Below are 24,115 nucleotides of genomic sequence, written 5' to 3'. Positions count from 1 at the left end.
ACATGGCACATCCTCAAAGCCATCCTTGACCCCACCAAGACCAAAGGAGAGGGACACAAGGCCCTGGAGCGCTTACTACACACCTACCCAGGCAGCCAACAAGACCTCGTCGACGCCATCAAGGCCAAATGCTATGGAGATCCTGCTCCCTCAGAGCCATGCACAACATCATACGTGGGACAACCGAACCCAACAATGGATGAAGCTATAGCTGAAAATGAAATGAGAGCAGCTATCGCAGCTACTACCCGTAACACGGCGGCGGGCACAGACCGCATCACAAACGCCATGATAAGAAATCTCAGCGACAAGTCCATCTCTGCACTCACAGCCTTCATCAACCAACACTGGGAACAAGGCACGGTGCCAGCGATGTGGAAACACGCAAGAATAATGATGATCCCCAAACCAGGCAAGAAGTTGGCAATCGAAAACCTCAGACCCATTTCGCTGACATCCTGCCTCGGCAAGGTGTACGAAAGAATCATAAACACAAGACTGCAGAAGCACTTGGAAGATAATAAGCACCTGCCCGACACCATGTTCGGTTTCTGTGCTGGCCTGTCGTCGCAGGACGTACTACTACAACTCAAGGAAGAGGTTCTCAGCAACGTTCCCCGCAACGGTGAACACGTCCTCTTAGCCATCGACATTAAAAGGGCTTTCGACAACATCAGCCACCAAGGAATACTGGAGGGGCTCGCAAACACCAACTGTGGTGAAAGAACATACAAGTACATTCAGAGCTTCTTAAGCCAACGCACAGCGGAGTTGAAGATCGGAGAGCTCCAGACTCCTGCATACCAACCTCCCAACAAGGGCACGCCGCAAGGAGCAGTAATATCACCCACGCTCTTCAACGTAGCCATGGTCGGCCTTGCCAGAAAACTGCAGGAGGTAGAAGGGCTCCGACACGCCTTCTATGCAGACGACATGACACTCTGGACCACAAAAGGATCACTCGCTGAAAAGGAAGAGCGCCTGCAAACTGCAGCTCACATCATCCAAGAATATGTCAGCCAGCGTGGTCTACAGTGCTCCCCAGAGAAATCTGAAATCTTACGTGTATGGAGAAGCAGACGTAACCACGCAGCTTCCACAGACCCATCACAAAAACTTGAGGTATACCTCAATGGAAACCTCATACCAGAGAAACCATTGATCAGGATCCTGGGCATGTGGCTGCAGAGTAACCAACGAGCCACCCACACCCTTATGCTCCTCCAAACCAGCGTCAAGGCTATATCACGCATGATATCTCGGGTGACATCTAAGAAAAGAGGGATGAAGGAAGGAGACACCCTTCGACTTGTTCGAAGCCTGGTGGTAAGCCGCATAACATATAGCCTACCTTATTATAATCTCACACAATCTGAGACCAGACGGGCCGACACCCTCTTGAGAATGGCATTCAAGACTGCTCTCCGTCTGCCGACCAGTACATCTACTGAGAAATTGATGGCACTGGGGCTTCATAACACCCTCAGCGAACTTGTTGAAGCACTTCACGTCTCACAACAACAGAGACTTGAGCGTACTCGCACGGGCCAACAGGTCCTAAAAACCCTAGGATTCCAAGCCTCGACAACGAGAGCCCAGGAAACCTGCGAGATACCTCGTCATGTCCGGGAGGGCTATCACGTTGCCCCAATTCCACGCAACATGGACCCCAACCTGCACAGCGGCAGAAGGAGAGCAAGGGCCCAATACTTCCAGAAAACCTATAGATTCCAAACTACAGCCCGTTTCACGGACGCTGCCATGTATGGGACGACGACTAAAGGAGCAGTGGCAGTGGTATGCGACCGCCGAGGCCACATAACCTCTGGAGCATCTGTCCGCCCTTGCAAGATCACAGAAGCCGAAGAGCTGGCCATCGCACTTGCCATCCGCGAAGGCCTGCATGCAAACAAGCCGCTGACAATACTCACAGACTCCCAGCAGGCCTGCAGGAACTTCCTGCAGGGCAGAATTGGTGTGCCTGCGGCACATGTCCTTGCACAAATACCAAGGGAAGGCAAGGACGACTCCTACATACAGACCGTCATATGGATACCAGGCCACTCTGGCATCACGGGTAACCTGCACGCCGACCGGGCAGCTCGAGGCTTCGTACACAACCGAGCGCTCCCTACGTCGACTGCAGCGGACCCGGAGCCAGTTGACCTCCAGTATGCCACAATACTGAATTACCACAGAAGGCGATGCCTAAGGTATCCACCACCTCATCAAAAGCTTGCGACGAAGGAGGCCACTGCATGACTCCAAACCGGAACCTACAAAAACCTACACACACTACACCGCATGCACCCCACATCTTACAGGGATGAATGCCCATGGTGCGGGGCCACACCAACCCAACATGGGAGTGCACACTACACGACCTCGAACACCACAACATGAACACCTCATGTGAGCAATGGGAGGCACTGCTGTCCAGCCCGGCCCTCGACGACCAGATCAGGCTCGTTCAGAGAGCAGAGCGGATGGCAAGAGCCAGCGGAGCCCTGGACTAAGGGCCCCGACCATCAGCAAGGCCCCTACGAGGCAATCCACAGGAGCTTTGCCTGTACATAAATAAAGTTTGTCATCATCATCATCATCGTGGTCAGCTGAAATGTGCGCCTGCGGAAAAGAAGACGTGCTGCACTGCAACACAGCGGTGACACGTGGGCAGCATGACACATGCTTCTCTCAACGTCAGTGTGTCATAATTTACCCATTCTTTCTGGGGAAATAGAAAAAATAATAAAAGGCGGTCTGACGGAATTCGTGATGTATGCGAACCTCTGATTGGCGGTTGTTCCGGCAATTTGCGCACTTGCACTGCTGGCGGAGTACTTGCCTGCAACGCCTACTTCGAAAACTCAGTTCGAAAACTTCAATGATCATTTTTTCCACCCAGAACACATTACGAATTCCGTCACACTGGTCATTATTAAATTCTTTATTTTACCAGAAAGAATGGGCGAATGGTCGCATCATGACGCGCTGACGCTGCGAGGAGCAGGTGACATGCTGCCCGCGTGTCACCACTGTGCTGCAGCGAAGCACGTCTTTTTCGCAGGCACGCTTTTCAGTTGACCATGAGGCCGTTTTTTTCCTCCTTTTCTTTTTTGCGCTGGCAGCAGCGAAGCCCGCCGTTTCCCCGGTTTAGCGGCAAAATTGGGTCCAGGTATTGCTGGAAAACATAACCCTTGTAGCTGCAAACTAGGAGGCACAGCAAACGACCACCTCTGATTACTTCCAGTAATTCAAAGTTCCCTGCATCCCGCTTTTTGTATGTCTGGTTAATTCAAAAACCCGCCTAATTAGATTTTTTACAGTCCCAGCCATTTTGAATTTACGAGCTTTTACTGTGTGTTCATTTAACCTTAAAGTGGGGCTTCGCGGCAGTGCAAATTTCTTCTGGAAAGGTGTACTCACCGCATAGCACACCTCCACTGCAGTGAAACCACCTTTACAGGAGGTTACATGCGGTTTATATATGTCTATTCGTTCATTTCGAATACTTCGAAATTTCCTGGAATTTATATTCGTTTCGAAGCGAATTCGAATACTTTAATTATTAAATTACAGTATTCGAAGTGCTCGAACATTCGCAAAAACCTACTTATCACCATTATCAGACTATTCAGCAAAAATAACTTTTCCGAGTCACAAGTGCACTCGCAACATTTAATCCTCAGTGCTGCCATAAAAGCTTCTTACATCAGTACTAGCTTTACACAACCTTGATTTTCTAGAACCTCAGCTTTTTCAGAGAGAGAGAGAAGGAAAACGGTAAGGGGGTCGTCGGGTAGCTCACCAGCAGGCGTCCGCAAGCTGAAAACTTCATGGTCCACACAGCACCCTGTGGAAAATTACACCATGAAGCTGTGTTTATTTAACATGCTACAGGTTCACAGATAGGTCACCAAAAGAAAATATTGATACTACCAACATCAAACACAATCCCACACAGCTGATGCCTGAGCTCTGCCAGCCAAGTGCAGAAAAACCTCCAGTGCAGAAAAATCTCACAACCCTATTCTGGCAAATACCTTTGTGACTAAATTTTTACATGTGTTCTTAAAGGGGTGGTGACAGAAAATTTTTGAACCTCTGTTTATTGCTCTTAATCAGTGGCTACCGACTCATTAATAGCGGCAACAAAATTCAGTTGCCCAGCACAAGACGAATGTTTAATTATATGCTCATATGTTACAACCGGAGGCAGTTTCGATTTCGAAAAGAACTTGGGGCGAGTCCCGTGACATACTCTGCCTACTCGTGAACAAATACTATCAGGTCACCGCCAATATCAGTGGCGTCACGACCACCTTCTGCCATGTTGTCAGCGCTGCTGCTTCGTCTGCTGTATTGAGCAATGCTATGGTGCAGGTCTCTCATTAGCCTCTGCATCATCAGGTGTCACTACAAACATTGTCCAGACACGTCTCCAGTAACCCGGCCAAAACTCTTGACGTACATTGTTTGCAAAGTGTCCCCACACGATGACCTCATCACTTTTTTCTTCAATTTTCAATTCAGTGCTTTCATAAACTTCAAAACTCAATTAAAATACTTTTTAGGCTGTATTTGTGGCTGATATTATACAGATGGCACCACTATGTTACATCCGCACTATGTAACAGCCAAATTGTGTGTCAATTTTTGTGTTACCCTCCTTTAATATGGAGTCTTTGCCTACCAGAGCCACCTCGCTTTTGAAAGCCAGCACTACAATAAGCCATTTCTTTACCTTTCAAGCATAACTAGTGGAGCATTAGGAACACATGCAAGCACAGCATGCCATATGTATGAAAATGTAGCGCTATGAACTGGGAACTTTCAATGCCTCATTTTCTCAAGTGAACTTGCTCCAGTGTCTGCGAGGCTGCAAGCGCACTGCCGTAAGAGGAATAAAAGCCTTAAATGAAGGCCCATTCAACGTGAAGCTCCAGAAAAAAACTTCAGAGAACTAAAAAATCTCCCTGTGTAGGGCCAAGTGTGACAATGCATAGGGCACGGTAAGGGGCAGCCATTACCGTGTGCACATTGGCGATTTCCTGGACAAGACGAACAGAGTCAAACTCGGGCGGGTTCCGGTGGCTGGTCTTGACCTTGAGTGTTTCCTCCTCACTTCCTTCTTCTTCACTTGGTCGAAGCCCTGCGATAGGCCAGCAGTCAAAGACTGAAGTCCACAGACTGCTCCGTCCTAATGCAACAAGCATTTTGTCATTCATCTAGCCTTCCACATGACCATTTGACTCATCATTTGACTCGTCCAGATCACATTTGTGACTTAAAGGATGCTGATTGTAGCTACAAGATAACATCTGGTTTCAAAATGGAGTAGACAAACAAAGGACAAACTTTAATACGTGCGGAACCACCACAATATTTTTGATACTTTGTTTGCACAGGCGGTAACAATGCCTTTGTAAGATTACAGTTAATGAAAACAGTTTGCAGTTGATAATGCATAGCTAAAATGATAATGCATAGCTAAAAAAGTGTTGCTGGAACCACAGGTGTCTCTTGTTATTTACTTGCTTTCCTCCTTGTTCATTTCACAGGAAAGCCTCACCAGCACTTTTGGTTGGAGCTGTCGTAACAGCTAAAATGTGCCAACCATGTGAGATGAACCAAGATGAACGCATACCAACTCACTCAAGCTTTCATTCTTATGATAGAAACCACTATACACTTCTCATCACCAAAGTATTGCATCACATAGAGAATGTTGGTATTACATGCAGGAGTGGCCTTGTTTCACCTTGGGCCATGAAAAGGTCTTGCTGGCTACTTCAACCTCATATGGAAGAGCTCTGAGGAAGTCTGCTCTGCTCATATGCAGGTTTATAACTGATGACACAAGGTTGCCAATGCAAACAAATGAATGAAGGGAAAGAAATTTATACATGATTCACTGCAGTCACAATGCTCTTAGCTTATCTGCATAGCTGACATAAAGGCAGACAGTGCAGTGGCAACCTGCTTCTTTTCATTGAATGTGCTCCCTAGAGGCAGCCTAATCAAAGCACAGTGTTTATCAGGTTTCCATAGCAACAAGGCTGCAATACGCCTTCCAGTTAATATTTATGCAGATTTTGTGCGAGATTATGGCATAACAGTGATGCAAGAACTATTGTAGAACAGAAAAAAATTGTAAGAAAGGCCGTATGCTTTTGGTATAAGGCTGAAATGCGCCCTCAATCACTAGGATGATTTGAAGTTGTTTCAATGAAACATGAACTCCCTTGTTGATTTGGAGCTCCATTCTGTCTTGCCAAAGGGAGGAAAGCTGTGGAAGTCGTAGATGTAGTGCACCTTTAGGTCCTGTGACAATATGATTGGTCTCATGACAACACAATTCATTTAGCCAACATGGGTGCCTATTTTGGACTTGTGCACACAGCCAAATTAGAAGTTGGTGGAATTACGTAGAGATGACAAACAATGCCACAGTGAAGGGCTTTGAGTGAGCTAATTTTGAGCAACTAGCATGCTTTCATAGCATGGCAAAAGATCAGTACGTTGCAGGCACTTTTGCACTATATCCACACAGAAATTTGGCTAGTACTGGTTGTAGTAGCCACACCAAAATGTGGCTGCTTGAACCAACATATGATTCTGCAACCTTGTACTCAACAGCAGGATATCATGGCCACTAAGCCACCAACTTGTTGCCACCTTATGATGAGGACACGGCACACAGCCACTGCTATAGCTATGGCAAGAAATAATAGAGACTTACTTTCATCAGCTGCAGACTTGATTCGGGTCACCGTCTGACCCACCTTCTGGCCCACTTTCCGGCCAAGCATTCTCGTTAGACGGCCCCTGCAGAAAATGCACCATGGTATTGACTGAAAACTTTTAAGAATATGAAGCTCAGTTACACTTGGTGTTCATTACAACATGATTTAACATACCTCCCCATAATGTCTAAGCTTATTTGTTTGATGAGAATAGTGCTCTTTCAAATGCATACATAGACAAGGTGTAAAGCACAATCAAAGCGAGCCTTATAAATTTGAACACTTCAGATGCATTGAGAACATCACTAGAGTCCTTTCCGCGGGAGCTTTGAGTGAGCAGTCCTGTATCAACGCTGGGCCAAAATGCAAAAAAAGGAAGGAAATGCTCTTACGCTCTGCGGCGAAGACTATCCGTGGAGTCACCCGGTGGTCTAGGGCTCTCCTCGTCCGAGGCAGGGCCCACATCCGAATGCCCGACGTACTCGGACGTGATGCGCATGATGTGCAGGGCCAGTGGGTTGAGACAGCGTGGAAGGCGCTCCTCGGCCACACTCAGGGGCACTTTCTCGCCCGTGTCCAAATTAAGCACCTCCACTTGGTCAAGGATTTCCTGTATGCCAGCCGCTTCACTCAGTCCAAGATATCGCCAGGTGCTACAGAGATATCACCTTAGTCGAAGCAAAAGTGAATGCGTACTTATCAGGGCCTACTGGTGCAATTGAATCAACTTATTCCAATTCACTGGCACATAGTACTGAAATCCAGGGTTTGATGGAAACCCGTCTGGCTGGGAAAATTCATGGTGGGAAATAAGGTGGGCCGACCAATAGTTGAAATAAAGACTTTTTGGTCCCACTACGGGGGCCTTGTTCACAATGAATGAAATCTTTTGAGTGGCATTGGTTATAGTATAGGTTTCATGATGAGACGTAAGCATCGAGTGTATATTGGGGGCTCACTGCCCGAGCTGCGATTGAGCATGTTTGCCACTGTCTGAATGTGAGCGCATTCCAGATGAAGCCTTCCTGCTTTGTTGTTTTCTTTTCCAGTTATCTTTGCGCCATCCCAGTTGATGTCATGGCTCGCAGACACTGCGTGTTCAGCCAGTGCATTTGTTGCCACATGCTTGCCACTATACTAGTATGAACAAGAAGTAGAGCTGTGCGAATAGCAAAATTTTGGGTGCGAAGCGAATTCGAATATTGTGAATCGAATATTTTTCGAATAATTCTCGAATATTTCAAGAATATTTTTCGAATACTTCAAAGCGAAATTGCAGAAAAAAAAGTTAGGATTCCTAAGCATATTCTTATGAGATAGCAGCATGAAAGTGTTTCTTTTCGCTAGGCTGATGAAGCACTGGCGGGGTGGTGTTTCATAGTTGGCTTATCAAGAATGAGGCAATGTAGAGTCCGAATTATATTTATGCACATGATTTGGTGCAACCAAAGTGTTGCTGACAACACTTTACATGTGATAGGCAAGGATGCCATTTCCTCAGCCTCTCCTCCTCTTTCAACTTCTGTGGAAGCCCAACTGATGTGGAGGACAAGGGTGTGCTCCCTTCAAGTCCGGAGTTCCAAATCTGCCTCGTAGACGTCGATATATAAGAACATTTGAAATTTTGGATGCTAAAAAGCTTCCACTTTTGATTTTTCGGACTTCCTGCCCAAATTTCAGGTCCAAACAAGGATTAATTAAGCCCCCACCTCGGCCGCATCTTTTATCTCCATGTTGGAACCAGCGTTTTCTTGAGTTAGTACATTTGCGACCGTAGCAGAGCTTGAAAGGCAGCTTTGCAGCAATACCGTGGTGTGATGAGGTGAAGCATATTGAAAATCTAGGGACCACTTCCAATCTGACGTTGACTGTCTCTTGACAAAGTTCGACCTTAACGGAGCTTGAAAGGCAGCTTTGCCGCAATACCGCGGTGTGATGAGGTGAAGCATATTGAACATCTAGGGACCACTTCCAATCTGACGTTGAGTGTCTCTTGGCAAAGGTCGACCGTAATGGAGCTTGAAAGGCAGCTTTGCCACAATCCCATGGTGTGATGAAGTGAAGCATATTGAAAATCTAGGGACCACTTCCAAACGGACGTTGACTGTCTCTTGGCAAAGTTCGACCGTAACAGAGCTTGAAAAGCAGCTTTGCCGCAATACGAGAGTGTAATGAGGTGAAGCATATCAAAAATCTGAAGGGGTCACTTTCAATCGGACGTTGACTGTGTTTTTGGGAAGTTCAAATAGATCGAACAGTAAAATTCCAGTGCGAATCGAATAGCAAACACTATGCGAAAAATATTCGAAATTTCGAATATTCGCACACCCCTAAAAAGAAGCTAAGTGGCTCTGGAAGAGAGTGCTTTAATAAACCAAGTCAAATAAATGAGTGGTTCATATTGCTGGAAGAGTTAATGCATGATCTGCTTCACTAAATAAGAGATGTGGTCACTGCTGCAGATGCGGATGCAGACCCTTTTAAGTGAGGAAATTTTTTTAAAAAACAGCTTTTTAACAAATGCCAATGCAGAATGTTCAGGACGTATATCGAGCGATTGGAATCACCACACACTCTTTGTTAGCCTTACCTTGTCGGTGAGTGGCCGGCCAGAATCGGAGCGGGTGCGCATCATTATGTTCAGTTGGCGCAGGCTTCCTTCTACACGTGACTCTGGACTCCGTGGGTTCCCACGGTCGCGTTCATCATCCTGCAAGCCCATATAAACAACAAGAAATTTTCTTGCAAACAGTCCAACCCCTGCATTTGTCAATGCATTAAAAATGTTGCGTGCTATGCTACTGGAAAGAGCTGAACATATTTCGCGAACATATTTCGCCTCTCGTCAACTCAGCCAATGCTGTACAGGTGGTGTTGTCAACAATGTGGACATATGCACGTAGAATGCTCAGCATGTTTTTATGTTGTTGGATGTTGTCTGTCCTCAGCACACAGCCTTGCACAAGGATGAACAAGCTGTAGGAGGACGCACGAGAAAGGACCAGTTTTTAAATAACTCCAAACTAGTATTGAAAAGACATCCAAAAACACACCCTTGTCAGTCTAAAGCACCATACCGTGTTACAGCTGCAAATATAAACTGGGACATATTGTTGCCATTCAGTGTTGAAAAGTGTATGCTATGCGATGAATAAACGAAGTTCAGAAACACAGCAAGAACTGTCGCAATGAAACGGCTCAGGCCTGACCGAGCCATAGCAAAGGAGATCAAAGGTAACAAGGCAGTGCAAGAAATTCACAGACTAGTAGACCACAACTACGCATGTTCCAGAACAAGTGCATTGGGGCTTTCAGACTTTTTCAATTAGAGGATGCAACTGGACAGCTTGCACAGAAGCATGCACCACAAGTCAATCATCACCATAAGTTCACCTAACTCCACTGCAGGCTCTCTATCTATAATCGTTCTGTCCTATATCAGACAACTCCATTCTTTCAATGTAAATTTCCAAATCCTAGGTGCTCATTAAATTACTGTCAGGCCTTTGCTTGTCAAATGTCTGTTTGACACATTACGTGGCATGCCCAACTGCACTTCATCTTTAACCGTTTGCGGTTGTCGGGCAGCGCCCGACAACGCAACACGGCCGTAGCGGTCCGCTGTCGGGCACCACCTGACAAGGGTGTTCGTGGTTTAAATATCGCTGTTTTCTCACTGCGAGTCGCACACATTTTTTTGCATACATGAAGTGCCATCCCTTGAGGAATAAGTGAGCCTTGTTTGTTGACGTTTACTTTTTTTTACACTAGGGTGTTCGGCATGGAGCCTTGAGCGTACCCACTCGCGCGCGGTTCACTGAGAAGCATGGCCACGTTTTCACCGCATGCATTTTACGGTGGTGCTTTTGGCGAAAGCGAGGATGACTTTAGTGAGGAAGAGAATTATGTGCCTCCACCAGACAGTGATGACAGTGATTCGACAGAAATGTGATGAAGACGACAACCACAGAAGTGGAGACAACACCTCTGTTGACACACAGGGGAACAGTAACAACCCTGGCCTGCACCCAGGAGAATGCTTTGAACGGTATCATACGTGGCCTAAATATCGCTAATGGAGTTGCCTGCAGAATGCAGGAGCAAAAATAAGTATCCTGCGAGTTTTTCTTCCACAGTTCGTGTTTTCCATCGCGGCGCCAGAAACTGACAAAATAGTTTCGGACCGGTAGAGCCGGAAAGTGGGTAAAAGTTTTGGACCGCAAAGGGTTAACTCGCATAGATAATCAACTGCCCACACTTGTTCCATTATTTGTATTGTTTCTTTTCTATCATTTACTGCAAAATCCTGATCTTCCTCTTAAGCTGCTTTGTTACTATACAAGTTTACTACACTATACATTTTAAGCAAGTTTCAGCCCTATAGGTTATTTTTCACAGGTCACTTGATCATGTTGCCTGGTTTGATGTATAATCAACCGATGATATGTGTAATTATTCCAATCACTGGGTGTCATATTGTTGATGCCACAGTAGCCACTTCTGTTAGGCAGAGATGTTGCACGCTGGTCTGTGTGTTTTCTATGGCTCAATGGCTAAATGGTAGGCGTGAGTGAGCACATGCTGACAGCCCCTTTGATTGGGTAGTCTCTCAGAAACAAAAAAAGGACAATACATATTAATGGACACTCAAGTCTGCTCAAAAATAATTACCACTTATAAACCATTAAAGCCAAATAGTTACTTTCAATAAGCACGAGGAGCATTATCGATCCCCACCTACAGTTGCAAAGTAATAAAATAAAAAGAAGGCTGCTATCTGCCACATCCACATATTATTACGAGCGCTTCAAGTGCACACGGAATCTTCCGAGAACTTTGCGAGCTATCTTCATCTGGAAGCTGGGAAACATAACCACCCTCCACCATTCTGCTGCTGTGATAAACCAACTTGTACGCCAAGATATTCTCTACACATACGGATGGAGAAGAGAGCGAACAACAAGAGACTAGCAGTAAACATGACACAAGCACCCAACTGGGCCTTACCGACGGAAACACAAATATTGTACCACATGCACACACACATGTAAAAAATATTTATTATTAGTAGCTACATAATCAATCTCTAACTTGCACAGTACATGAGGCTTCATCACAGCACTTATCACTGTACTGGCGAATATAGAAAGCTTTGAAAATCTCTCACACAGTGTTGTCTTTGTGCCTTTACAATACCTCTGTATCTGACAGCAACGGTGTGCATTTATAAATTAGACGATGGCTGCGCTTCTAATGCTCACTACAGCTGTCACTAAAACAAAGGAAGTCTGCATTGTTTATCACCAAACGCTGCCTATTAGTAGAGCTGTGCGAATAGCAAAATTTTGGGTGCGAAGCGAATTCGAATAATAAAGATTGAGTGCGAATCGAATCGAATAATTTCGAATAATTTTCGAATATTTCTCAAACATTTTTCGAATAATTCGAAGTGAAATTACAGAAAAAGTTACAGAGAATCCCTAAGTATGTTCTTGTGAGATAGCAACATGAAAGTGTTTCTTTTCGCTAGATTGATGAAGCGCTGGTGGGGTCATATTTCATAGTTGTCTTTCTTATCAAGAATGAGGCAATGTAGAGGCCGAATTGTATTTATGTACATGATTTGGTGCAACCAAAGTGTTGCCAACAACACTTTACACGTGATAGACAGAGATGCCATTTCCTCAGCCTCTCCTTCTCTTTCAACTTCTGTGAAAGGCCAACTGATGTGGCAGACAAGGGTGTGCTCCCTTCAAGTCCGGAGTTCCAAATCTGCCTCGTAGACGTCGATATATAAGAACATCTGAAATTTTGGATGCTAAAAAAGCTTCGGCGTCCGATTTTTCGGACTTCCTGCCCAAATTTCAGGTCCAAAACGGCATTAATTGAGTCCCCAACTCTCCCACATCTTTCATCTCCATATTGGAACCAGCGTTTTCTTGAGTTAATGCATTTGCGACCGTAGCGGAGCTTGAAAGGCAGCTTTGCCGCAATACGGGTGTGTGATGAGGTGAAGCATATTGAAGATCTAGGGACCACTTCCAAACGGACGTTGACTGTCTCTTGGCTAAGTTCAACCGTAACGGACCTTAAAAGGCAGCTTTGCCGCAATACGGGGGTGTGATGAGGTGAAGCATATTGAAAATCTAGGGACCACTTCCAAACGGACGTTGACTGTCTCTTGGCTAAGTTCAACCGTAACGGACCTTGAAAGGCAGCTTTGCCGCAATACGGGGGTGTGATGAGGTGAAGCATATTGAAAATCTAGGGACCACTTCCAAACGGACGTTGACTGTCTCTTGGCTAAGTTCAAACGTAACGGACATTGAAAGGCAGCTTTGCCGCAATACGGGGGTGTGAGGAGGTGAAGCATATTGAAAATCTGAAGGGGTCACTTTCAACCGGACGTTGACTGCATTTGTCTTTGGGAAGTTCGAATAGTTCGAATAGTAAAATTTCAGTGCGAATCGAATCGAATAGCAAACACTATTCGAAAAATATTCGAAATTTCGAATATTCGCACACCCCTACCTATTAGTCATTCTCCTTCATGCTTTTTCCAATGTGAGGTAATCAGGTTCCACATAAACGACAGGACTCTTTCTCTTCCTACCACAGGTGTGCGCAGGGTTCCCCTTCAGGGGGGGGGGGTGAAGGTTCGTTGCAGCGTCCCCCCTCCCAATTATGTCAATGTATGGCGCTGACATTGCGCCCCCCCCCTCCCTATTATGTCAATGCGTGGGGCTGACTTTGCGCCACCCCTCTTAGGTGAATAGCCCCCCCCCCGTGCCCACACCTATGCTTCCTACACATTCCTCACTCTGTGTATATCAAAAATAAATAGAAGTGGGTATAAGTGTTCTGCATGAATTGAAAGCATACCTGGGGCTTGACGACATATTGCCCCCTGCATGCACTTGGCAGGTCCATCGAGAACTCCGCGATAGATGGCGCAGGACTGCGTGGCAAGCCACGTGGAGTTGCATCGCCGCTTCCGCTGGTACTGGAGGCCTGCCCCCGACGACGACGTGGGGGCGGCTGGGGACCCTCCTTGGTGCTGGCTACCAGGTCCGGCTCGGCACCCCTTCCCAGAGAACAACTTGTGTGAAAAATTTCTATGATCGCCATCATACCCAAATGGTCAAAACACGTTCTTCTGTGTATTCTTCATGTCATTACTACCATTACTACAACTGCTACTAGGCCCACATAGCCTCCCTAGTAACTGTGCCATCAACTGCCACTACATTCTTGAACAATAGCTTTCAATGTTACCAGGTCATGTACCAAGCTGCATAACATAATGCTCAATTACATGAATGAGCATTTTATGCTTGAAATGTTTTCACTGCGTTATCTTACAGCACACTTAATGACTGCTCTACGGAAAGATAATGCAGATCAAAAAAGCATCTGTTTATTAGTCTACTTCTTCACTTCTACTTCATTTGGCATTCATAACTTTGGGACAAAAAGCAGCAGCTCATGAGGAAACATAGCTTCAGGTCCATGTATCATAGAACACCTTGTGCAAAGCTGCATGAATCCTTATGAACGATGCACAATAAATTTCAAGCTCAAAAACTACAGATAGTCAATACAACACCTTACAGCTACCTTGAGGTACCTTTTTTTTTGTCCACACAGGCAACCGAAATCTTATGACCACTGCGTAAATGAACTGCCATAACAACACCACTTCAAGATCAGTTGTACATTAGGTTATGAATCTTTGCAGTGATCACAGCTCTGAGACTGCCAGCACTTTTTGCACCAATAATGCAAGCTCACAGACAACCTCAAACAGAAAAAAAAGAGCACTTCAAGGAACAGCAATAAAGTAGAGTTCTTCACCTTATGAAGAGTGAAAGCCAATTGAAGTTGACACGCTTGAGAAGCCAGAAGTTTGACAAATTATAGAAAAAAAAAAGGTTAAAAGCAATTTGCAACACCTACCTGTAGTCCTCTGCGAGCACACGATCACTGGGGAAAGACAAAAGGCAAAATAAGCTTTCCAGAATTTACAAGAAATAAAAACAATGGTCGGCTTGCTTACAGTTTTGGCTGAAGCGCATAAGTGTCGGCAAATGAACTAGGCTATTTACCACATTCTCAGACATTTATGTTTACAAAGCTCATGACAGAGCTTCCAGTGCAACAGAGTGATGTCTGTAAACATAGTTCCTCAGTACTTGCTATCCTAGTGTACATCACAACACACTGAAGTGCAGCAAACTTTGTGAATTGAAACGTCAGGCGTGCAAATGGACTTTTTTCAGAAGACTTTCAAGAAAGTCCACGTGCACTGCCATATTTTGCCTTACAGAAAAACTTTGCCGCCACCACCTTGAATTTTGGTACTGTTCCAGGAATGCACCTCCTCCCCCCCCCCCCCCCTGCCCCCCCCCCCCCCCTATTAAGCTGGTAATTTCAAGTTGCGGAGAGGAGGCACCTGCTCGAAAATTTACAGACAATTTACGTTGGTAGACACATAAAAGGACTTCAAGAAAGAAACAACCTGAATTGTATTAGTAAATTACCTGCCCAATACACCAAGGAATTCACTGTCACAGAGAAAAGATGGGTTATAATTAATTCAAATGTAAATTATCACACACTCAGATTTTACATGCCAAAACCACAATCTGATTGTGAGACGTGATTGTGAGACTCAATTAACCTTGAACACCCAGAATTTCTCTAATGAACATGTAACAATCAGTGTACATGAGCGTTTTTGCCTTTGAGGCCCACTAAGATGGTGCCACTGTACAGAAGACTGTATGTGTGACATTGAGCTTGGCAGTGAAATGGCAAGGCCACTGGGCCACCACAGCATTTCATTCATTACAAGTGGTGAAGCACTTCCACTTGTACCTGCTACTCTTGTAGTTCTCATTCTTGTACACTTCATGACAACAACTCACTGTTGCTGTAGGTAAAGCCCTTCGGCAGAGCTCTGCTCTGAAGAGAATCCCGGTTCCTCGTCCTCGTACAGCATACGGCGCCGCATCTCCTCAATCTGCTGCTGCCGCCGCTCAGCCTCCTGGGCTTTGCGGCTTGCCTCCTGCAGCAAGGCAGCAAAAGCTAGCACCACGAGCCCACCAAGAGAGAGCCATGCAACAGTGGGTTTTAGAAAAAGATATGATAGTTGGGCGAGTTGCAAAAGATTCATGGTAAACAATTTAGTGCGAAACCAACAAGGATGAAGAAAAGAAGTAAAGGACAAGAGATTTCATGAAACTGATATGGTTACTACATAGTCTCACTTCAAATGCAAAATAAAAAGGGAGCTGGAACAGCCCGTTACACAACCTGTGCTCCATAATTTAAAAGAGCTAAGCAAAGTACAAATCACACAATGATGCAGACAGGGCAAAGCCCAAACTTCAATTAGCCTTTATTGTGCATTTGTTAAAACAAATACAAGGAACATGTGGCACTGCAACAATGCACATGGCATACTCGGTTAAACAGTATACTTGTTTAACCAAAAGGCACCTCCATCTTTAAAGGCACAGTGGAAGAATGCTGATATGGTTATCACCTACCTTCCTGATGCAAAAAATGTCAAACTGCCTTCGTGTCAACATCCTAAAGGCACTAAAAATATGCACATTAGTAAAAGCTGAAGGAGGTAGCTTTTACAGTGGTCAGCTAAATGGCTCCTACTGTACAGTATTACCTTAATAAATCATTTACTCAGTTGCTGATATGGGCACTGTAGCTGCACCCACAGGAGAATGCAACTCAGTATTTCACTTTCACGCTGCTTTTTGTAAGTCACTTAGCATTTTTGCATTGTAAGGATCAGTTGGTATGCTGTATTTTGTATGAAAGTATTACAGGATTGTTTTGAATCAAGTAGGATACTTTAAACATGCTCCATAATTTGCTTGAATGCAGTACGTCTAGCAAGCATGTGCATTGCAAAATGATTGTTGCTGGGCACTGTGGTAGAACAATGCAGTACTACAACAAACTGCACAAAAACAGCCAAAAAATAAAGGAAACACTGACATGAGAATATACATTGTCAATTCACTTAATCAGCTGCACTCCGTTTTTGCTGTAAGCCTGGGTATAGCAAATTATAAACCTACCTCAACTGCCTTTTCCATTTCTGCCTGCGAGGAACGCTTGCCATCTTGCTCGGCAGCATCCCTGAGTACAGAATGGAGGCGCTGTTAGCAGCAAGAAGGAAGCTGTGTGCAAGATCCAAATACTGAGGCAAGAGAGATGTAGAGCACACAGGCATCAACAGGGGGTGGAAAAAGGGCAACTGGACTGCAAAGTGGAAGCACAGTCTCTTCAGACAGTGCAGCGGAGTGGCACCAGCAGCTGTCCCCTGAAGTCACCGGGCAGATACCCAGACAGAGCCATCATTTGCCGATAGATATTCAGCTTGAGGGCAGGATGTCTAAGTCAGTGCCGTCCCATTGAGTGTTACTCTATGTATTGACTTAACAGATTGCAGTAGCTGAAAATTTGAGATTGAAATTTTGACCATAAACTGTGCACTTCAGAGGAGCCAAGTGCCCCTGCACACACTTGGCCACGCCCACCCAGCAGAAATAAAACAAAAAGCCATACGTGGGTTAATGATAAGCCGAACATTAAAAGACAGGAAGACAGCACAGTGACTAAGAGAACAAGCAAGTATACCCAATATTCTAGTTGACATTAGGAGAAAAACAAAACCGACCTGGGCAGGCCATGTAACACCTAGAACAGACAATTGGTTGTTAGTTACAGCAATGGAATGGGTACCAAGGGATGGGAAATGCAACCAAGAATGGCAAAGTATTAGATGGAGTGATGAAATTAAGAAATTTGCAGGCATAAAATGGAATCCGCTTGCATAGGACAGGGTACATTAGAGATCGCTGGGAGAGGCTTTCGTCCTGCAGTTGACATAAGAAAGAGGCCGAGGATGACAACACCAAAAGGATTCCTTTATCTTTTACATGAACTTGAGAGCATTGCCACAGTGCTCGGAAGCCACCCATATATGCCGTACAAAAGGCAATCAAAAGAAAAGGCCTGCAATCTGTGTTTTCTCCTCTGGAAAGCACAGCCGCTCGCTGTGCGCACCATAGTGACAGCAGTGTGGGCTGCGTGAATGGCTTCTGGTGACCCACTGAAGTAGAATTATTTGCTCTGGATATTTTCACTGCTAGATTTATTTTATGCAACACTCTTGTGGTGTTGACTTGTGTTAAGGACAAATGCATTGACATGTTTAGCTACTACAACTAGCATGCGTGTCTCAGTGTCAGTTATAGCAAAGGATTACTCAGTGGTAGAAAGCAGAAACTACTGCAGCAAAAACGTCTTTTTCTAGCGACCTTACCCTTCCTTTTTCAGCATTAGCCATTACATGTTACAGGTTAACTAAAGCTGTGCCAGCACACAGGAAGCCTAACGAAAGGGTCCCTGGGCAAAATTAAGAAATGATTCTCTTCTTATGCTATTCCTTTTTGTAATTTGTCGGTGGCCCAAGCACCACTCCGCTCACATTATGACTGGGATCAGCTCGCTGTGAACTGTAGATGATACAGCAACGCAATCAAGTGAAAGAAATTCTCATATTACACTGGCCTAGAACACTTTTGCATTGAAAAATGACTGCTCAGAACAAAAACTGTTATTGCCTCTGTAGTAAAAAAAAAAAGCAACAACTGAACATCTGGTCTCGAAAAAAAAAAAAAAAGACTTGCAAGTACAATAACATCGGTTACGCTGATGTCGAACCCCCCCCCCCCCTTTTTATTTAGATTTAAATAGGCTGCTCACTTCTGATTTGCGTAGAAGATATGGAAATCAATACATAAGATCTGTATGCCATGGCCCCAGCTCTGTGCTGCAGTAGCCAGAGGCAGTGCTACAAGGTGTAAACAGAGGTCAACATGAATTTTGTTCACATCAAGTTTAGCATGATTTTACCAATTGGCTGCATTTATGACGAGGGAATTAAACTAGCATGCATTAATAAGTGAATGAAATATTAGAAAAAGATTTAACCACGCCCAATAACAGTACTGCAGGTATACAGCCAACCCGTAACAAACTGTAAAACAGAGGGACCTTACAAAACTGGCAGTACAAAATAGTTCGTTTTGCGCACTAGTTTCTATCCCCTCTATCAAAAGGGTCACATTTTTTGTTACTATGCTTTTTCAAGGTCTTCAATACCACTGTGGTGCTCAAGCTTTAGTTGAGACGTGTGGTGTGGTAAGGAAACAGATGTTTCTAAGCACTGTACAATGTTCCACATCGTAACAGGATTGTTGCAAACATACTTCGTAAAGCAACATGTTCTAAGCTATAGAGCAGTAATAACGGTGTTAAACCGTGGCATGTGCCTCATAATTAAAGGTGTGGCACGTATATTTCGCCACTGACGTTCACACACACATCGACAATCGCGCCTCACCACCACAGAGTTATGCGCAACTGATATTGACATGTTCGCTACAACTATGACGTAACGCATCGGGCATTTCATGAGCATTCCGCGATGTTTTGTCACATACTGAATTAAATTTCCTTTACCGCACTGAGATCACTTATTTTCAGTGGCTTCTGTTAGCTACGCTATCTGTCAAAAGTGGTAGCTCGCTGTCTACGCGGTTCAACAGCGGAAACACTCCGCAAAAACAAAAGTTAGACCTTGACCCTCGCTTGACAGGCAATTGTAGAGCACGGACACAGGTGCGCTGCGCAGTCGTTAATCGTAACTATTTTTTCTACTTCTGAAGCGAACAGCTGCAGGCAGGAAAAAAAAAAAAACAAAGAAAGTGTTTGGCAGAGGACGTGGTAGTGCACCCGGTGTGGCAGCCGTTTGACAACTATCCGAGGTTCCCGCACCACCGGCGTGTTGTTTATCGGCTGCCCAGAACGGCGCCACTTTCGGCAACTTTGGCACGCGCCATCGGAACGCGCGCCGGAGCGAGGCGTGTCCCAAGCGCGTGGTCATACAGCACTTTTCAAAAGAAGGGCGGCATCGCCCGTGCCATTCAACTCGAGCAAACAAAATTGCTGCAGCACTGAAGCACCCACTACGCTTCGGGGCAAAAACAAGCGCCAGCGCTGACTCAAACGCGAGACCTTCCGCTAGATCGTGCGTTTGAAGACAATCCTGCGCTTGATCGTGCGGGGATAAAAAAAAAGAAACAAGCTTTCGGATGACCGACGACAACTCACTTGTTTTCGGTAGACCGAATCGGACTTGAGACGGCATCGAAGAATTCCTCCGAGTCGTCACTGTCGGAGGCCATTTACACGCACTCGCGAAGCGTCTGTGCAGGCTAATCTACATCTGACGAAGAAAACGTAGACGTTTCTCCCCTTACAACGAAACCACTACACGAAAAAGACATCACGCGCCCGCAGCAGCATAGCTTTGCAACAGACAACCATGTTTGCACTTTGCGCAGCTAGTGGGCACTCGGTGCGAATTAAAAATAAGATCTAATAAACGTTTAGCTCGCTAAAGCTTTAATTATCCGGGCACACGAAAATTGACGCTTAAAGCCCATTTAAAAAAACGTGATAGCAGTCATCGGCGGATACGAATAGTTCGCATAAAAAATAGCACCGATCCAAATCCCATGATGCTCATGACTGTAAAGATGGAGGACCTGGCGGTCGAAGTACGCGGCGAAAACGGAGCCCACTATAAGGTAAATTTGCTGATACTATTCAAAATTATTTTTGTCCGTTGCATCGGAGACACTGTTGAAGCTGGAGGACGGTTCCTAGACCAATTTCTAAGCGTTCAGCATAGCCCGAACGTGTGGGGCACGAGACCGAACTCGAAAGTTTTGTTAGGGTTAAAAATGTGTTGCCGCGCTCCATCCAAACTGTCGCTGTCGGCCTTAATTTAGGCTTAAGTACCAGCGAACACGTTCTTTTATAAAGATTTGCGACCAAATTTGCCTTCCTTACGCTCCTGGCAGCGCGCTTTGTTGTTGCGCCGTGCCATCCGACCACGCGCGGTGTGGTCGAGCAGCACTCCCTGTGACAGCTTTGTTTCTCCCTTTGCGAAGGCGTCTGCCTTTATAGGGTCACTGAACCTAATAAAATCGCCGCTAGCTTCCGCGTGCATACCGTGAAATACTGTGGCCACGTAACTTCGAAGCTAGACACGGAGGAGTGACTTATCGCCGGACGGCAGAGATCTGTGCCCCCGCTACGGCATTGCCAGCGTCTCGGACCTCGCGTTCACGAGACGCCTCGGTGCGAAGCTCACGTGTTGCTGCTCTTTTTCTGCGCAGGCCTTCGTCGTCGACGTGCACGAGAACGACATCACAGTCGCGTTCGAGAATGAGTGAGTGCTTTCTCTTTTTTTCGGTACTGCCCGTATGGCAAGACACGGCGAGATCTGGGGGGCGATGTGTGGCTCCTCCCTCGGCGTGCGAGCATCGCACGCCTTTTGGGTGATACGAGATCCTCCGCTTGTTTCCCGTAATGAGCGCCGAACGAAAAGTTCGCGTTGACCGAAAGGAATGCAGTCTCGATTTATTTTCGCTCGTTCGTCGAGTGTGAAGGCTCGAGAAAATGAAACCCATCGCTGTGCACGATTTTTGCGGTCAGCCTCTCCGCGTGGCTGCGGCACGAGCGTGGTGCGCATGGGCGTGATCAACCGACTCGCACGCAGGTTTTTGGCGCTTTTGGCCGCTCTGGTAAATGCCCTTGGAGTTGCAGAGCGTTTGTACTGGGCGTGCCAGTACGGTTTGTGTAATCGGCACAAAAACGGCATTGACTGAATCGCGATTCAACCGTGCCGTTAGGAGGGGCGTTATGGATTCCAAGCACTACTGCATGAGCGAGCACCTTCTGGAAACCAGTCCAAGTTTCAGCGTGCTCTGCATAATCGGGAAGTAAATATCGCAAAAAAAAGGTTGCGCGAAATATAGCGCCATAGCTTAATTAGTTAATGCTCGTATTATGTATGTCAGTGTTCAATATTTTGAAGGGAAAAAGCGTACCTACTTTGGCTGAGGAGATGTTAGGAACAAACTTAAATATCACTGGCACTTCGTGTGACTTTCAAATACCCCAAACCAGCAAACTGCTTCGTGTGCATTGGGACATGCTGAGTGGGTCACGTGGCAGAGCATGTTTACTATCAGTTTTTCTTGGGGGTAATCACGCTTTTTTAACGTACATTAACTGACTGAATACACCACAAATACAGAGCACATTGGTGTATTCAGTCAGTTCCTGTACGTTAAATAAGCGCGATTACCCCCGAGATGTACAACCAACTAGCCCCTATAGCTGCTCTTATTTATTTACTATCAGTGTTTCTGAGCAATATGTTGTTCTACTGGTTTTTGCCATAAAGTTTTTTCATGAATGGGTTGAACAGGAATTAAGGCATGATGTGCTGTATGCATTGTGTACTTATGAAAGTGGTAGCCGGGTGTACTTTTATTGCCTTCCCTGCCAAAGCACTAATAGTTACTGCATGTGCAGTAAACCAAAGGTTTACGGACCATGTGACTTCGTGGCCAAAAGTCTTTTCGTGACATTTCCATTGCGTCAGCGGCGATACGCCCGAGACTCATCCATTCCTTAATCGATGACCTGGCTATTTTCTCACTGGGCACAAATATTTTCCGCCTTTCACTTTTTAACACAACGTGCTGTTTAGCAGTCGTGGCTACGTGCTTCTGTCTCAAGAGCACTCTGTCAGCATAACTGTTATCAGTCGCAATCTTTCTCACAAAATGCCATCTACGGCACACAGTTCAAAGCACGCCGCGTTAGCTCTGATTCTGCTCTTAAAGTAGAAGTGTGATGGTCATACAGCAGATGAGCACTTTGTGTGAAAACAACAAACTAACAATTGCTGCGAGGCAGTAGAAAATTTCTATACCTCTGAATGACGAGACCTGTTTTCGGCCCAGTGCTGCAGTCAACGGTTGGAGGTGCGGACAGGCAGTTCAACACGCTCGCGTGGTCCATAAACTTTTGTGGTTGACTACCTATATGCATTGCAATGGCTGACTTGAGGCATGACTGAGAACTCTTGTTCAGGAATTGGTAGTATGGAAGGTTCATACTGGAGTGCTTATCTTGTTTAATGCAGGCATTTAACCATTACATGCTCAGCTATCAGTGCACTATTCCTTTCTCTAAAGCAATACTGGTAACGTTAGAAAATGTCGTTGAAGCTATTGTTTTTGTTTTGTTGCTTTCTTTGTGCGCATGTGTTTCTGCTGTTCAAGCATTTCTAAGCTTTATACTGCATCTTGCTAATTTATTGCACATGCAAGATGGCTTTGTATTGCATCAACCAGTTGAAATGAGAACCTGCAGGAATGAACATTCATGATCAGTCACTGGTCTTAAGTAGCATGTGCACCATGTGCACATGCTATTACCATGTGCACATCCAGGGGAGATGACTGGGGTACAAACAAATTTATAGTTTTTACTATTGATCATAAGTATGTGTTCAATTATCATCACTTACCTTCTAAAAGCTGTGACCCCCTTCCCTTGGAGGGGGTAGCCTGGATACTTGTCTGTCGGTTTAGTGGGACACATTGTGTGGGGTCTGAAGATATCGCCGCTCTCGGAACACACGGACACAGTTCATGCTGTCGTGCAACAACGCGTACACGTTTATCAACCAGTTGAAATGAGAACCTACGTCTGACGAGCTTGCCTGCCGAATCTGATAAACAACTAGTAACACGCTAAGTAACGTCATAAAATGCCAATGCAATACCGGCAGAAAACATAACAAACACAAGACAACATAAGACATACGATGCACCGCAAATGCGGCATCGCTGATGTTCAACTCTCCACGAGGGGTCTGCGGGAGACGTCCATTCACGCACGCCACCAATCCCTAAAGAGAGAGTCCCTGCCGTTTCCTGCACGCCGGCCTAACCTCCCAGGCGGCACCGCGCTAAGCCTGCATCGCGCGAGCACAGTGCGACTCTCGCTCGGTGGCTTTTACCCAACTGCGGCCAATACACGAGACGCGCGCGCGTGCGCCAAGAGGTGCAAATGACTTTACAGGGGGTGATAGCACCCCCACAACCGATCAGATAAAAATCCACAAATGATCAGATAAAAATGTGCAGCTTGTTGAAAGTTCTGATTGGCTGGCGCAGTTTGTAGCTCTCTTTGGCAAGGCTTAAGAGGGTTGGTCCTTCATCTTGGCTCAGTTACGTGCACTCTAGGAAATAACTAGAAACATGGCTCCACAGGCAGCTTTTGCAAGCACCAGTCTGCTGAAACATAAGTTTAAAAGTATAATTTGTTTGTTGTGATCTCACTGCCTATTCTGATTCAACTCATTCAGTGCTCTTGTAGGCAGGACCACATTTCATGCATAACCATTT

The 24,115-nt window shown here is 45.5% G+C and overlaps 2 protein-coding genes across 10 annotated transcripts in view; one reads left to right on the top strand and one right to left on the bottom strand.

Annotated features, from left to right (window-relative positions):
* The window catches only part of LOC119388073 (WD repeat-containing protein 44), a 28,051-nt gene extending 7,857 nt beyond the window's left edge, over nucleotides 1–20,194 (bottom strand). Inside the window, exons 1-10 of one of the 2 annotated variants that reach the window (XM_037655693.2) lie at nucleotides 19,953–20,194; nucleotides 16,850–16,910; nucleotides 15,674–15,813; nucleotides 14,703–14,729; nucleotides 13,629–13,830; nucleotides 9,337–9,456; nucleotides 7,139–7,356; nucleotides 6,743–6,828; nucleotides 5,031–5,152; nucleotides 3,809–3,853 (exon numbers count right to left, since the gene is read on the bottom strand). In XM_037655693.2, coding sequence (XP_037511621.1) covers nucleotides 3,809–3,853; nucleotides 5,031–5,152; nucleotides 6,743–6,828; nucleotides 7,139–7,356; nucleotides 9,337–9,456; nucleotides 13,629–13,830; nucleotides 14,703–14,729; nucleotides 15,674–15,813; nucleotides 16,850–16,910; nucleotides 19,953–20,026 — 1,095 coding nt within the window. In that variant the 5' untranslated portion in view covers nucleotides 20,027–20,194. The remainder of the gene's footprint in view (nucleotides 1–3,808; nucleotides 3,854–5,030; nucleotides 5,153–6,742; nucleotides 6,829–7,138; nucleotides 7,357–9,336; nucleotides 9,457–13,628; nucleotides 13,831–14,702; nucleotides 14,730–15,673; nucleotides 15,814–16,849; nucleotides 16,911–19,952) is intronic. The other variant, XM_049413816.1, reaches the window with a different exon arrangement.
* Nucleotides 20,195–20,248: 54 nt separating this feature from the next.
* LOC119388074 (FMR1 autosomal homolog 1-like) overlaps nucleotides 20,249–24,115 on the top strand; it is a 60,704-nt gene continuing 56,837 nt past the window's right edge. For all 8 annotated transcript variants that reach the window (XM_037655700.2, XM_037655697.2, XM_037655695.2 and 5 more), the window contains exons 1-2: nucleotides 20,249–20,431; nucleotides 21,026–21,078. In XM_037655700.2, the coding sequence (XP_037511628.1) occupies nucleotides 20,360–20,431; nucleotides 21,026–21,078 (125 nt within the window). In that variant the 5' untranslated portion in view covers nucleotides 20,249–20,359. The remainder of the gene's footprint in view (nucleotides 20,432–21,025; nucleotides 21,079–24,115) is intronic.

Source organism: Rhipicephalus sanguineus, chromosome 3 (genome assembly GCF_013339695.2).
Source record: "Rhipicephalus sanguineus isolate Rsan-2018 chromosome 3, BIME_Rsan_1.4, whole genome shotgun sequence".
Classification (NCBI taxonomy): domain Eukaryota; kingdom Metazoa; phylum Arthropoda; class Arachnida; order Ixodida; family Ixodidae; genus Rhipicephalus; species Rhipicephalus sanguineus.
The sequence above is the reverse complement of the archived record's forward strand: the minus strand, read 5'-3'. Positions and strand labels throughout refer to the sequence as shown.